General features: G+C 29.9%; 1 protein-coding gene across 1 annotated transcript in view; it reads right to left on the bottom strand.

Moving 5' to 3' along the window:
- LOC148283455 (major royal jelly protein 9-like) overlaps window positions 1–10,605 on the bottom strand; it is a 40,908-nt gene extending 30,303 nt beyond the window's left edge. Inside the window, exons 1-2 of the mRNA XM_088243805.1 lie at window positions 10,495–10,605; window positions 587–804 (exon numbers count right to left, since the gene is read on the bottom strand). Of these exons, the coding sequence (XP_088099931.1) occupies window positions 587–791 (205 nt within the window). The 5' untranslated portion in view covers window positions 792–804; window positions 10,495–10,605. The remainder of the gene's footprint in view (window positions 1–586; window positions 805–10,494) is intronic.
- Window positions 10,606–14,939: the final 4,334 nt, after the last annotated feature.

The raw sequence follows: 14,939 nt of genomic DNA, 5'->3' as shown, positions 1-14,939 counted from the left end.
ACCACTCAACTATAGAATGATTATCGTAGGACACTGAAATGGCTCAAAATTAGACAGCGGAGAGACGCTTATCAGTTAGTGGTTTACATCTTCGTTCTAATTCTCAAAGCACTCTCTTAATACCCATCTACAATTCCTCTTTTTTCTCTAACGCATAAAGTGTCCATGCGGCTCGACTGTGGAATCATCTCCCATCAACCATAAAAGATGTTACTACAGTATCTCTGTTGAAATCACGTCTGAAGAAACGTTTCCTTTCTCTTCCTTAATCTCTCCTCCTTTCCTCTTTTCTTTTTTCCCCTTTCTCATTGAGTAATGGTATTGTTTTAATGCAATTTATACACAAATACATTTATTTCTATTTTTAAATGTCTTTACTTTTTTTTTATCTTTATTTTCCATTGAATATGTTTTTAGCTTACATTATAAAAATAAAACTTTTATTTAATTAGTTGGAAGAAATTTCCATTTGGCAATAAGCCCACCAATGTAGAATGAAGATTATATACAAAAAGTTAAATGAATAAAAAACGTTAGACCGTATAAACTAAAAAAATATGTTCCATAAATATTAAAATCTTCTTACCAACTTTATACTGAACGTCCACATCGATGATGAAAGAAGCCCCCTTGATGTAGTGCTGTTTTTCTATGGCATCTTGCATTGCGGCATCATCAGGAAATTTGAATTCCACTTCTTTCCATTCATGAACAAGTTTCAAATTGTTCTTAGCTAGCACCGACTTAAATATAAGAAGGCAGCAAAATAACTTCATAAACGATCCCATCATGGATTGAGAAGATCTGTAAAGAAAGTGAAAGGAATGGTTTTAAAAAAGAAAATTTCCATCTGTAATAATGAAAATTAAGAATACGAATTATCGGATTGTATTTGTTTCTGTTGTATTGTTTTTAATAATTATCACTTGCTTATTATTCAATACTTACATGAATCATATAATTATTTTATTAACAAAGACGAAAGCGAACGCCTAGATATTTATTTCTTAATTCATCCAATTTTCAACAATATTTTTTAACAAAGCGTTAATTCCGTCACCGTTTTGATTTGTTCTCTAGGTTAAGTCGTCCTCAGAACAGGATTTTCAAGTAAGGAGAACTCTTTGATTACTTTTGTACATTAAATATTGCATGATATACAATTAAAAAAAAAGAACTTTCGAGTTTTTCTAATTACCATTACTGAGTCGTTATTTTAAGGTATATTTTTTATGATTATACGAGTACAATTATAACATAATTTGAAAACAAATAAATTTTATCGTTTAGCATCAATTATTTAATAAAATTAATTTTCCTCATAAAAGTTTAAAATATTCTAAAAAACACAAAAACACTGATGACAAATTTGTTTTTTTTATTTCTTAATTGAAACTTTTTGTATCAATATCATATCTTAAAATATTTTTTTTTGTGTGATTATTAGAGTAAAAAAACAAGATGAAAACGAGTAACTTTTAAAGAAGTTATTTATCTTAGTTTCTTTGCAATTGATAAGGAAAAAAAAATTGAGAAGGGAATATAGAAGTGTAGGCATTAACTTGGCTCATAACCTGTCATTGGCTGGTTTAAGTGGCCACTTTACACACTGTGTAACATTCACAATTTTGTCTTTGTTTAAACCACATTTCCACAACGCTTTCATCTGTTGACTTTTGTGAAGTAAAAGAGCAGAAACTTTTATCACTTGGGTGAGATTTATTCATTTGAACCATTTCACATACTAGGCAACGCTAAAAAATATTTTTTATACATCTTCTTATACCTGATGGTTTAATCAACAATGTTTTAAGCATATCCAAATGTTAATGTACAACTAATTAAGATATAAATTACTTCAAATCCAGCCTATCTACGAATATTTGGACACAAAATATTGTCGAGTTAGTTATTCGGTAAGCTTTTATTATAGAGGCTTGTCAGCAGGTAGGAGAAAGGAATTACACGACAACACCCTGACCAATTGAGAAAAAATGTTTCTCGGAGAGTAATACGATTAACCGTCTAATCAAATGTGCAATGCCGCCAGTTTGATTAAATAAATCAATAACATATTTTTAAGTAAAGGCAGAGAAAAGGTATGAAAGAAAAAAAATGTCAGGGAGTAACGGAATTTATTGGCCATGGACGGTTAAGATTAAAAAACATCAAATTTCACGCCATGACGTAAAGCATTAATACTTTTTTAAATCGCAAATATCACGCATGTTTATGTATAAATATTTTATAATTTATTAACTTACTGGTTTGTAATTAACGCTGAAGAAGGCATGATATTTTGTCGAATCTAGTTGGTTATTGAATTATAAAAAATAATGGGGTACATAAAAAAAAGTTATTTTATTTTAATATATTGATATATGTTCCACAAAGCAAGTGCTTCAAATATAAAAGAATCTAATAAAATCCTTAAAATTTATTTATAAATTAGCCACTGGTGTAATTAAAAAAAAGAAATGAAACTTGAAAAAAATTGAAGTAAACATGGATACAAGACTAGAAAATTAAAACAATATCATATCTAACATTATAAAACGAGACAAGGACAGGTAAAAAACAAACCAGTGCCTGTAATTATACAATAAACCACAAGCGGCGTCTCCGTGCGGCCTCCGTGGTGTAGTGGTCAAGACGCTTGACTCACGCACGGAAGGTTCCGGGTTCGATTCCCGGTGAGAACACAAAAATTAAAAATGTGATTTTTCTCAAGCCTGTGCTCTGTGATGTAATTCACCACTGTAATTAGGCCTCCTGGCCTGTTGTGGTGCAAAAAAAAAAAATGTTAAAAATGTTAAGACAAAACCATCAAAACACACAGACAACCAAACATGTTTAAAATATGTCCAACAAAAGATGTTCAAAATATTATCATTATAATGTAATGTGAATAAAAAAAAAAGAATTTTTTCATTGAATGTAATTTGTTTTGTAAATAAATAAATTTCAAACAAAAAAATAAATAACGATTTTTTTTTTCGATTGGTGGTGTTGGGTGCATTTTTCATAACCTCGTTCCATATCCCCTCTATCCCACCTGCCAACAAGCCTCTAAATAGAGGCTTAGCTAGTTGTTCATAAAAAATAAATTAAAAAAAATAATAAAACTGACGCTTATCATTTTAATTTAATTTAACAAAAATATCTTAGGTTGGATAAAAAAGAAAAACGACGTTTTTTTTGTAAAAGTTAAAATGTTAGATATTCGAGGCTACATTGAATATTATGTGAGAGGTTTTCGAAAGTTTGCCTACCATTTCGTAAAATGTATGTCCTTACGTCGAAATTGATTGTTTTAGGAAATCATTAATAAATTAAGGGCCAGCGTCGAAAAATACATGAATTCATTAAAAAAAAAACAACCAGAGAAATTAGACGATCGGAATAAATTGTACCCAAGGCCTTACACCCTCTTAAAAATGTACACTGATTTAGTGGTTGGTTTTTACGGCGCGCTGGACAAAAAATATTGATTACATAAATTATTTCAGATATGGAGATATTCTAAAATAATATAGGACAATAAATTATTTACTAATTTCTTGTAATTCATCCTCTTGTTCTCTTTATTTGGAAAAACAAACCACAACTAATGTCAACACCTTAGAGTAATAACCTACTAGAGTCGCATACACGGAGAAAAACCATTCTATAATTATTGACCACGAACTTAGCTACAGATTATAGCGATATAACGGGCCGTTGGTCCCTGAGTTGAGAATTGCGAGCGCAAACCGAAACCGTTCATAACACGTTTTTTTGTTAAACTAAAAACTAAACTAAAACCAAACCAAAAATTTGAAACCCTTTTGTTCTATGCAATAAAGCTTAAAGGCTTTTCTTGAGAAGTATTACTTTGAGGTTTACTCCTATTCTTAAGGTAAAATTTTATAATTAAACTTTCATGGTGGTTTTCGAGAAAGGCGTTCTTATTTAATACCGACCCCGATTATAGGAAATACAACTTTTAAAGTATTAGGGGTCTATGAAATACTGTCGAGTAAAAAGAAAATTTTTAGCATAAAAAACGTTTTTAAATTTGTACCCTACCCGTTAATTTTTTTATAGAACATCGTCACGAATCTTTACGTCACGATTATCTATAATTATCTAAACATGTCGCGTTTTTCTAGTGACATGTTTTTATATAATTTATTTTTTAAAGTTAAATATGAAAACATTTCTTCACAATATCTATACTGATTTTAAAAATACTATGAACTATTCTAAATCCATTATATTTATTTTTATCGGTATTCGTTGTACGTGATATTTCCCTATTCTCCTTCACTTTTTATAACAAATTAATCAATTACGTATTTTATTTATTCTCCTTATATGTTTTCTTCTTTATTCCCTTGGTTGATCGCGAACAGAAAGAGATGTCGAAAATGTTCACTTTCATCCACTTGACATTCCATGGCTTATAATCAATTTTTTAATTTTTTTTATTTACTCAGTGAAAACCAAATGCCGCCTATGCGAATCGTGGCACTTCAATAGGGATCAAAATAGCAAAATTCCGAGTTTTGAGAATAGGTGTCTCAGAAGAATCTCGGGTGTGCGGTGGTTTGACTTTGTGAGGAATGAGGTAATAAGGGAACGGATGCAGCAAACTCCGGTGACAACTGTCGTCAAGCGGAAGCGATACGGTTGGCTGGGCCATTTTGCGTTTAGACGTTTAGACGTTTAGCGTTTTGACGGGTACAGGGTTCTACTTTTAAATATTAAAAAAATTCACCAACTTGAACTCTTAACGTCACGGGTGGAGTGATTCCAAAATTCCAAAACTTTAAAAAAATCATAGCGTTGACAATACGATACTGGCAAATACATTTTTTTTAATTGGTTTAGTTTGATGGCGTTAAAAAAAAATATAAAAAGGATTTAAGACTCACTGGTAAATTATATTTCTTAACACCTCGCGATTCACAAGTGAGTAATCGGTAATTAAGTGCACTCGGCATTTCTACATTTATGAAATATTTTAACACATGTGTGATAGTACTATAAATAAGTAAAATTGTTAATTTATGTAATGCGAGTCTTAAAAAATATTGCTTTGTGACCATGACTTAATTACCCGTTTTATCACAATTTTCACTTGAAATGTTTTCAGATGTGATAAACTTAAAATAATTGTCAATAGCTTTATTTTTTTTATTATATATATCGAAGGTGGAAAAGAAAGCTAAGCGACATGTAGCAACTTTACAGAAGGGCCAATCAAAGTTATTTAGCTTTTTTTTTTTACTTATAAAAAAAACTTTTAAACCTACACTTATTAATCGAGCTGTGGTCCCGTGGCTAGTGTTGCGGACTCACGGGGCAGAGGTTCAAACCCCACTCTACTCCAGCTTGATTTCCATTTTCTAATAGTAAGTTATTTACAACTTGTTAAAAATGGCCACCAAAATTGAAATATTTGTGTAAATTATAAGAACGCTAATATTTCATAAAAAAAATAAAATATTTGAATTCATTAATAAAAACACTTTCAACAATATTTTGAGTTTCTCCAAATTTTTGTAGACAAGGACTGGATTCAACTCCCTGGGGAGCTGTTAACATTAACATATTACATCTGTTGATGTTTGTGAAGTTAAAGAGCTGAAATCTTTATTTATGCGGGTGAGATTTATCTAATTGAATTATTTCACCTACGCACTAGGCAACGTCTGAAATTTTGATTTTTTTTTCAATTTCTATACTTCTTCATGGACCAGGTGGATTTATCAACAAGAATTAAAGGAATATAGATGTTCAAAAATGGGCAGAATGATGAATGTTACACAGTGTGTAAAGTGGCCACTTAAACCAGCCAATGACAGGTCATAAGCCCTGTAGATGCATAGACTTCTATATTACCTTCTCTAAAACGTTCTTCATCTCTGTTGTAATATGTTAAAAACACCTTCATTGATTTTTCAGTAAAGGTAAATATCGCTTGATAACTTTTTACCTTCCAGCGTCGATATGCATGTGAAAATGGATTTGAAAAATATTTTCTTACGCGCGGTCAAAATAAGAGCATTTAATTATAGAGCGAATTTTCCGAAAATGTACCAAAAAATATATAAATACAAATGAACTACTTCAAACGACGTTTCTAGTTCTCTGAAATCAACCAACGGCAGAGTGTTGTGATACATTTTCGGCTACCGTGAAGCTAACCTACCAATCAGGCAACTTACCATAAGTGGCTGAATAAATTCACATAAATTAAAATACATATCTTCTTCTTCTTCAGCCTTCTGTCTTCCACCGCTGGATACAGGCCACTGCCATTTTTTTCCATTTCTTTCGGTCGGTTGCTGCTTGCAGCCAATTTTTACCCCCCACAGCGGCTTTGTGGCCGGACCATCTTTTTTTAGGTCTTCCGACGCCTCTCTTATTCTTCCAAGATGTGCATCTGAAAATTTTAGGGGTCCGTCTTGTGGGGCCTTGCCTCGCAACATGTCTTGCCGATTGCCACTTCAGTCTTACTACGCGATCCATGATATCCGCTATTCTGGTTCTGTTCCTAATTTCTTCATTTCTAATCATGGATCTTTTTATGGATCGCTGTGTGCATTTAAGGGCCATGGTCTCTAATGCGTACGTAGTCACTGGCAGTATACGTGATACACGTGTTTTCCTTTTCAGACAAATCGGAATCTCTTTATTTACTCGTATGTGTCTAAGTTTTCCAAAAGCTGCTCAACTCATTCCTATTCTTCTTGGAAGTTCCACCGTTCGATTTTGTTTGCGCAGTTTTTTATTTTATTCGAGAAATATATATTTGTCTACAATTTCGAGGTTTTTTTGTTAACAGTGGTGATCTTGCTTTCTGGACTTATATTTTTTGTTTTTGTAATGATCATATTCAGACCAATTTTACAAGACGCCTCATGCAATTCGTTAATCATTTCACTCAATTCATCTACGTTTTACCTATTATGTCATCAGCAAATCTAAGGTGGTTCAGATATGTGCCGTTTATGTTCAATCCCTTGTTATCTTAGTTGAGGGTTTTTAATATTATATCTTCTAGGGCTAACGTGAATAGCTTTGATAAAATTGTGTCACCTTGCCACAAACCTTTCTGTATTTTTTTTGAGGTATACAAAATTAAAATAACGGTTCAATATTTTTAAAACAATTTAAAATTGATTTTAACTCGATTAAAAATGCATGTCTAGAAGGAGAACTGAGTGCACTAAAGTAATGGCATTTGCCACTCGAACTAATAACACTAGCATCAGAGAAGCGACAGGGAAATAAAATAATTTGACCATACATAACGTACTAGAAAGTATTTCGCCAACTCAGAATATACAACTTACAGAAGACGGAGCTACAATTAGATAAATTTCTTGGGTGTGGATATTTTAGCAACAGATAATATAAATAAATATATCGTCTCTTAAGGACAAAAACTATTTTCAATAGAGGAGTTAAAGACTAGATTTTTTTTAGTGGGAGGGATTTGAGTGAGAAACTCGTTGATAATTTTCCTAATATTTGAGTTTACTGTTTTCCATATTGTTGTGCCATATATTTGTTTTGTTATTGTTATTATTATTGTTGTGTTTCTGATCCTATTTGTGATAATATACTCTTGTGTCTGTGTCTACTAATTGCTCATCCCAACTCAACACAGGACTTTGAAAGTCCCATGAAGTTGGGACTTATGTTTAAAATTATGTGCAATAAACTGCCTTTAAGTAAATAAATGAACACATTTTTCAGCGCAGAACAGTACAATATAATAAAATAAAATAAAAATAAATAATTTATACAACATATAATTAATACACAATTTTATTTAATATTCCAATTGAGTTTTTTATGAAAAAAATCAGTAGTGCTTCAAATAAATTAAAATAGTATTAAGTCTTTTTTTAAATTTATTTTTTCCTCTACCTACCTTCGCATAATAAAAAAAAACTGGTGTAAAACACTACAAAAACAATATTAAAATATTTGTTGCGACGAATTTCAGATACATTTTCCATGTTATAGCGACCCTGCTCGGTTTTTGATGAGGTCATTATGTCTCGCTTTCCCGACCGTTGGATTAAAATTATGGTTACGCTTATGCGATCACACTAATTGGGAACAGAAAAATAATTGGCATTTTATTAATAAACAAAACCTAAATTTTCTCTTTGTCCAGGCGGATAAAGGATACAGTTATGTGTGTGAAATATAACCAGATCCCAGGACGGGTTCCTTCGATTCGATGGTTGTTCTCAAATTAAAATCCCGACTAAGAAAATCCAGTGAAGATAAGTCCGCCTCGTTGTGTAGTGGGTGACGTTTTCGCCTACCATTATTCTGATCCTAGGTTCGATTCTTAGCAGGGTGGACGTGCAATATTGATTTTAAAGGAATTTTGAACTGCAACATTTTATTGTCTGATCACATTTCCTTTAAGTAACGGAATTAAATTACGTTGCATGTACGTTACTAATGATGATGATTAATAAATATGTACTAAAAGTCAATAGATTCTGCAATTTTGGTTTTATCATCACCTCTCTTAAAATAATTGGATAAAAATGCAATGAAGAACTTCAGCCCTATTGGATAAAAAAAAAGATTTCTTGTGCGCAGTAAAAATTAAAGCATTAAATTGAATGGCAAAGTTTTTTGAAAATGTACAAAAAAAAAATCGCACTACTTTGATCGACGTCACTGGTTCATATAAACCAACCAATGACATGAGAGTTGTGAAGGATAGGAGTTATTTCAGAAACACAAAACTTTAAAAATCATAGCGCGGATCACACTACGTACATATTTTTTTTTTTTTTAATTGGCTTAGTTTAAATCTATCAACAAATTTAAAAAAAGACACTGAACTTCCTCATTGGTATCTCTTTGATTAGTATTTTTTAATTTGTATTTAAATTTATGAATTTATTGTTTCTTTTTTTAACACCTATTTTGTCGACTTGTTTCATGTGAACATTTGCAAATATATTTTTTTACTTCCGTTCCGCTTATTTAATGTGTAAAAAAACTCTTAGGGCGTGAAAAAAAAAGATTGAAAAAAAAAAGTAAAACTCCAACTATCCAGATTAATAAGTGCCGGCTTTTATTGCTTTAGAAATAAAAAAAGCGAATTGGAATTACATTAAACACAGTAAGTGTTAAACATGCATGTTAAAATTATAAACTTTTCCGTTACTTTTTATTTGCTGATAACGATCTGGATATTGGGCAATCGGGATGACTGGAGTTCGGATAAACGGAGCTCCACTGCATGTTTTAACAATTGAGCTACTTAAATTAAAAACACCAATTGTTTCGATAAAAAACTGGTTTCCAAAATCAAATTTCAATTTGAAATTCTCTGTTTATTTTCGATCTATAAAAACGGTATTTTAAGTATGTCCATATCTTCGTTAATGCATAATTTACCTAAGTGTCTAGGAAATTTTTCAATTTCAATAAAAAAAAACAGAAAGAAGAACTAAATAAATATCTGACAAGCATTCAAAAAATCTCGAACGATTAATAATAACTATTTATATAAATATTCTAAAATACTATTTTGTGATATTTTCAACTCTGTTATCGAGTTTAGGTTATCATATATCGACGCAGGTCATTACGCTGAAATAATTTCAAATATATGTCAAAATATTAATTTCTATATAACTTTCTTTAAAAATATATGAATACTTTATCTAAAAAAATAAACAAAAATACTCTATCTCCGTATCCCGTTTTTTTTAAAAGAAGCTGCGAAAAAATGTATGTTTCTGTTGTAAACAGGACGTGAATAAAATAGTTTTTTAAAGAGGTTGGAAGAATAATTTAGGTAAAAGTCTTCTTTGCCAAATATATATTAGAATTATGGCAATGAGAAAACATGCTTACTTTTCGTAATACAAACGTATTCGTGTATTTTCTTCTTGGATTATGGCACTAGAGTGGTGATTTTTTAAACAAAAAAGGCGAGAAATTACAAATGTTTACAAATATAAAAAATAAAATAGAATTAAAAATTATAAATTTTAAAAAAAAATAGCGTTAAGTTAATAAAAATATCAGAACAGAAAGTTACAACATAATCCAATATAAAAAAAATAGAAGTATTACATTTAAATTAAAAGAATTTAAGACAAATGCTGTATTGTAATAATTATTACGATATGATGAGTATAAATTAAAGTAATCAATAAAGTAACGAAATAACAGTTTAAAACATATTAAACAATATTAAAATTTAAAAAAATAAACTGTTTAGGAAACTTTAAATTATACTTGTATTTGTAGCATGAATTTTGTGATTTTTCATGTTAAAAATTAAACCTAGTAATTATTGTTTTAAAGACTTTGAAGACTACACGCATGTCATTTTAATTTATATATATTTTTTCATTTACTTATCTTTTTTGTAGTAATAATAAGGAAACTTAATTTTGCTTGTTGTTTCTAACAGGCAATAATGTCGTTATCACTAAAATATGTCAAAGTATTTACCTTATATTAATGACGTACTAATAAGTTATCCTGTCAAACTGTAAAAAAACAATTTTTCACAACTGTTACACTATTTTTTATACTTAACATACCCGTGAACCCGAATAAACTGAAGCTTCTTTAGCCGGCGTAAATGTATATATATTTAATTTTTAGTAGATTACAAAAAAGTAGGTCTAAAGCACGTTAAGCTTATTCTGAACATGTTAGCGTTGATTTTTAACAACATTTTTCCTGATTTCATTCTCTAATAATTTAAAGTTATCGGAATGTTTAACTGCTAACCACGACGTGAGAATAATGCTATCAACAATGTGCGCATCCCCACCATGAACTTGATGTTTCGGGGCCAGTTTTTGAAACGTAGTCCTTGTAAATTTTATTATATATTTTGAAGTGAAAACTTCTTCAGGCGCACCGCGTACGTATACCTATTCATCCGGTTTTTCGATTCTGCCTTTGTCTGAAATACATGTTTCTTCAATTCTTCCATGTGTTCTAGAATATTAAACATTGAGTAAAGTGGCCACTTAACGAGCCAATGTCTGGTCACAAGCTTCGTAAATGTCTGGACTTCCGCATTCTCCTCACAAAAATGTTCTCCATCTCCATCCAAAAAAGCCGTTACCTATTAAATATGCTTAAAATTAGTAAGACACAATGTTTAGAGATTTTTCGGTGAGACTATTGAATTTATTTTATTTATTCTGGTTCACAAACAATAAAAAATACATATGTCATTGGTATAATTATCACAAATTGTTATTTTAGATATTGTTCATCAATTATATGTGAACACAGCATGCACAAATAAAGAAAAAAAAGTTTATAATCGATACTTTTTTATTGGCTAGCTTAATTGAATTATATGATTGTTTTACAAGTTATTACAATAAATTATTACAATAAGTTATTACAAATTATTTTACCTAACTAACATAAGTGACTATTTGATTTTATAAATTGTGTTACAGTTTTCCTATAATTATTTTATGTACCGTTAAAGATATCAATATCAGCATTATTATACAATCTTGACATACGTAATAATGCATCAAAGTGCGCCATATTTTTATTAAAGGTTGGAAGATAAAATGTTGTGTACGATCTCAATCGCCGACTGGGGACATTCAGGGATACACTCTATAAACAAAATGTAGAATCAACATTACAATAAATTATTTTATAAAGATATATCAAGTCTTAAATCTGTCTCCTAAATCATAAGACATAAGACTGAAGGGTACTGCCCAGGTTACATTTTAATGTTAGAATACGAAGTTTTTTTTTTGCACAGATTTAATTAAATGAATGTGAGTTATGTAATGTGGTGACCAGATTACAGATCCAAATTCCAAAATACTACGAACAAATGAATTGTTTAAACAAATAATCGATGATACGGATTTAAAGGTTTACATATTTTGAATATAAATCCTAACATCTTTAGGGCTTTTTCTTTGATATTATCAAAATGAGTGGAAAATGTAAAGCGTGAGTCAAAAGTTATTCATAGATCTCGAATCGTGCTAACAGAATTAATGCTCATATTGTTAATACTGTAAATAATATATTTTGGTGTTCTTTTTCTTGTAAATGTAATATTGTAATACTTTTATATATTTAGGTGCATATCATTCAGATTACTTAAAGTATCAAGATCTTTTTGGAGCATTTGTTGGTCAGTTGATGATTCAGTTCTACGGAATATTTTTAGATCAGCAGCATACAGCAGAAAATCACATTTTAAGAGAGAGCCAAGATCATTTATAAAAACTAAAAATAAAAGCGGCCCACGATTTGATCCTTGTGGCACACCAGATGTCACAGGTATTGATGATAATTTGAATCCATTTATGCAAACGATCTGGCTCCTATTTTCTAAATTTAATTTACCCAACGCAAAAGATTACCATGTACGCCAATTGCTTCCATTTTTTAAAACTAAAATATGATGGCTGACTTTATCAAAGGCTTTTTGGAAGTCAGCATACACGGCATCCATTGACACCTTTCATTTATTGACGAGCAAATAAAATCACAACATTCTAGTATGTTGGACGCAATAGACTTCATTAGAACAAATCCATGCTGACGACAAATAAGTGGATTAAAATAGTTAATAATAAAGTAAAATAAGTAAACTAAAATTACTGCATACACTAACGACTTAAAAACTTTAGCAAAACATGATGGAATACAAATGGGCCTTTAATTTTTAACCGATAATTTGTCTCTAGATTTATGTATTGGAATCACATTTGAAAATTTTTCACAAGTTAGGAAATATACACTCATTTAGAGATTTATTTCAAATAATGTGCAGTGGTATATATAATTCATTTCTACAATTTCGTATAAATACACTTGGTATTTGATCAGGTCCTGCACCTTTTTTAATACCTAACTTTTCAAGACATGATTTAAACAGATATATTAATTTATTATATAAATAAAAAACGAGTGAAACTATAATCCAAAAATTATTAAGAATCACTCGTCTTTTATTTATATAATAAATTAAAATGAACTTCCATCAAGAATTTTTACTTTCAAACTTAAATGTTTTAGATATATTAATGATAGAGATATTTAATTGTTTAAATTTACTTTTGTTTTCGATAAGTGTACTGGAAACATATTGAGCAGTATTTGAGTTAAAGACAGATGCAAAGTATTTAGAGAAAATTTCAGCTATATCTTTTCCATTACTCGCACATTTATCATCAAAATTCATGAATTTAGGTAAACTGCTAGTGGCTTGTAATGTTTTAGAGTATGACCAAAAGACTTTTATGTTGTCGACCAAGTTTTCTTCAATAGATTTAATATAAGATATAAAACAGGCCTTTTGCAAAACTTTTGATCTTTTTCTTAATACAGAAAATGACTACATAATCTAACGGGCTATTGATTTTTTTTGCCTTTATTCTCATTTTATTTTTTTCTTTCAAAACCTTAGTTAGAGGCATACTAAACTATTTTGGGTATTCGCTAGTTTTGTTGCTGTAAATGGGAACATGATCATTTATAACTTGCCACAGGGTATTATAAAATAATAATAAAACTTCATTAGTGCCATATGAGACCAATCAACTGATAATAGGTCTCGACGGCAAATATCATAATTACATTTGTAAAAGTTATATTTTAGTACATCACAATTTTCATTTAATAATTTTACATTTTCAAAAACAAATGATATTTCAAATGGAGGATGATGTTGATCAATTACAGAAAGACTGTTGGCAGGATAAACTATTATGTTATTGTTACCTGAAAATACTAGATCTAATATGCGTCCATAACGGTTACATAGATGATTAAATTGATACAAGTTACAAATACATGCCAAATCAATTAAATTTAAGGCTTTTGGATTATGGTAATTTGTAGGAGAGAAAATTTTGCCATTGAATGGACTATCTGGTATCCATTTTATTTCAAACAGTAATAAAAACTATTAAGTGAAACACTTTACTATAGTACTCGGAAATAGGATGTAAGGAATTCTCAGGAATCATAGTATCAGTATGTGCAGGTTTAGGTAAACACTAAATTCTAATTTATTATTTATAGCCTGAATTGAGAGATCTAGGAAATTTAAAGTGAATTTGATGTTTTTGTGTTGTGAAAACACAAAAAACATCATCAACATACTCGTATCTGTACCATTTAAATATACACGATTTTGTTTTGAAACTATTGTTTTGAAATGTTTATATTTTGTGTTCATTTTGTTTATAAACACAAGTTTATTTTGTTTTTATGATTATTTTTATATTTTGTTAAAGGCATAAGCCGCTGAATAAATAAATATCTTACTGGTTCTCTAAATTGGATGATTCTTGTAATCTATTTATAAACTTAATTATATTGCTTAAACTTATTTTTTTAATATGTCATTCTTGTATTATAAACTGTTTGAGTTATTTACAATGCCATGGTCTTCTACAGGGTTTTGACTAGACAAAATAATTGAAGAATATCTCTTCAAATAGCTTTCAGTGTTACAATGGTAGACGAATTAGCACAAAATTTTCTGTTTAAATTATAAAACATTCAAAAAGCTTTTTAGTAATTTGACAAGAAAAAAAAACACACAAAAAGTCGTCAATTCTTTCCTTTACAATTTCGTTGCATCAAAACTAGAAGGAAAAGGCATTCAACCTCCACTTATTTAAAACTCCAAACATTTTTTGCTAAGAGTAAAACTGAATACCATATTTTTTAATCACCAGAAATCTTAAGTATAAAACTTAACCGTTAAAGAAAGTACTCACCCACAGGTTGGACTTAAGCCTTCGAAAGTTGGTATTCCCGAGAGGTTTTTAATCGTACGTCATTCGATTAATAATGACGTCACAACAATGTAGAGCACGTGCGTCGGGAACCCCTTGCACTTAGTACCCATATAAATATTTAGTCAATTCTCTTGGTGCAGT

This window comes from Micrasema longulum, unplaced genomic scaffold (assembly GCF_059751315.1).
Source record: "Micrasema longulum isolate JH-2025_06_02 unplaced genomic scaffold, ASM5975131v1 h1tg000236l, whole genome shotgun sequence".
Lineage (NCBI taxonomy): Eukaryota > Metazoa > Arthropoda > Insecta > Trichoptera > Brachycentridae > Micrasema > Micrasema longulum.
This window is presented reverse-complemented; position numbering and strand designations above follow the sequence as displayed.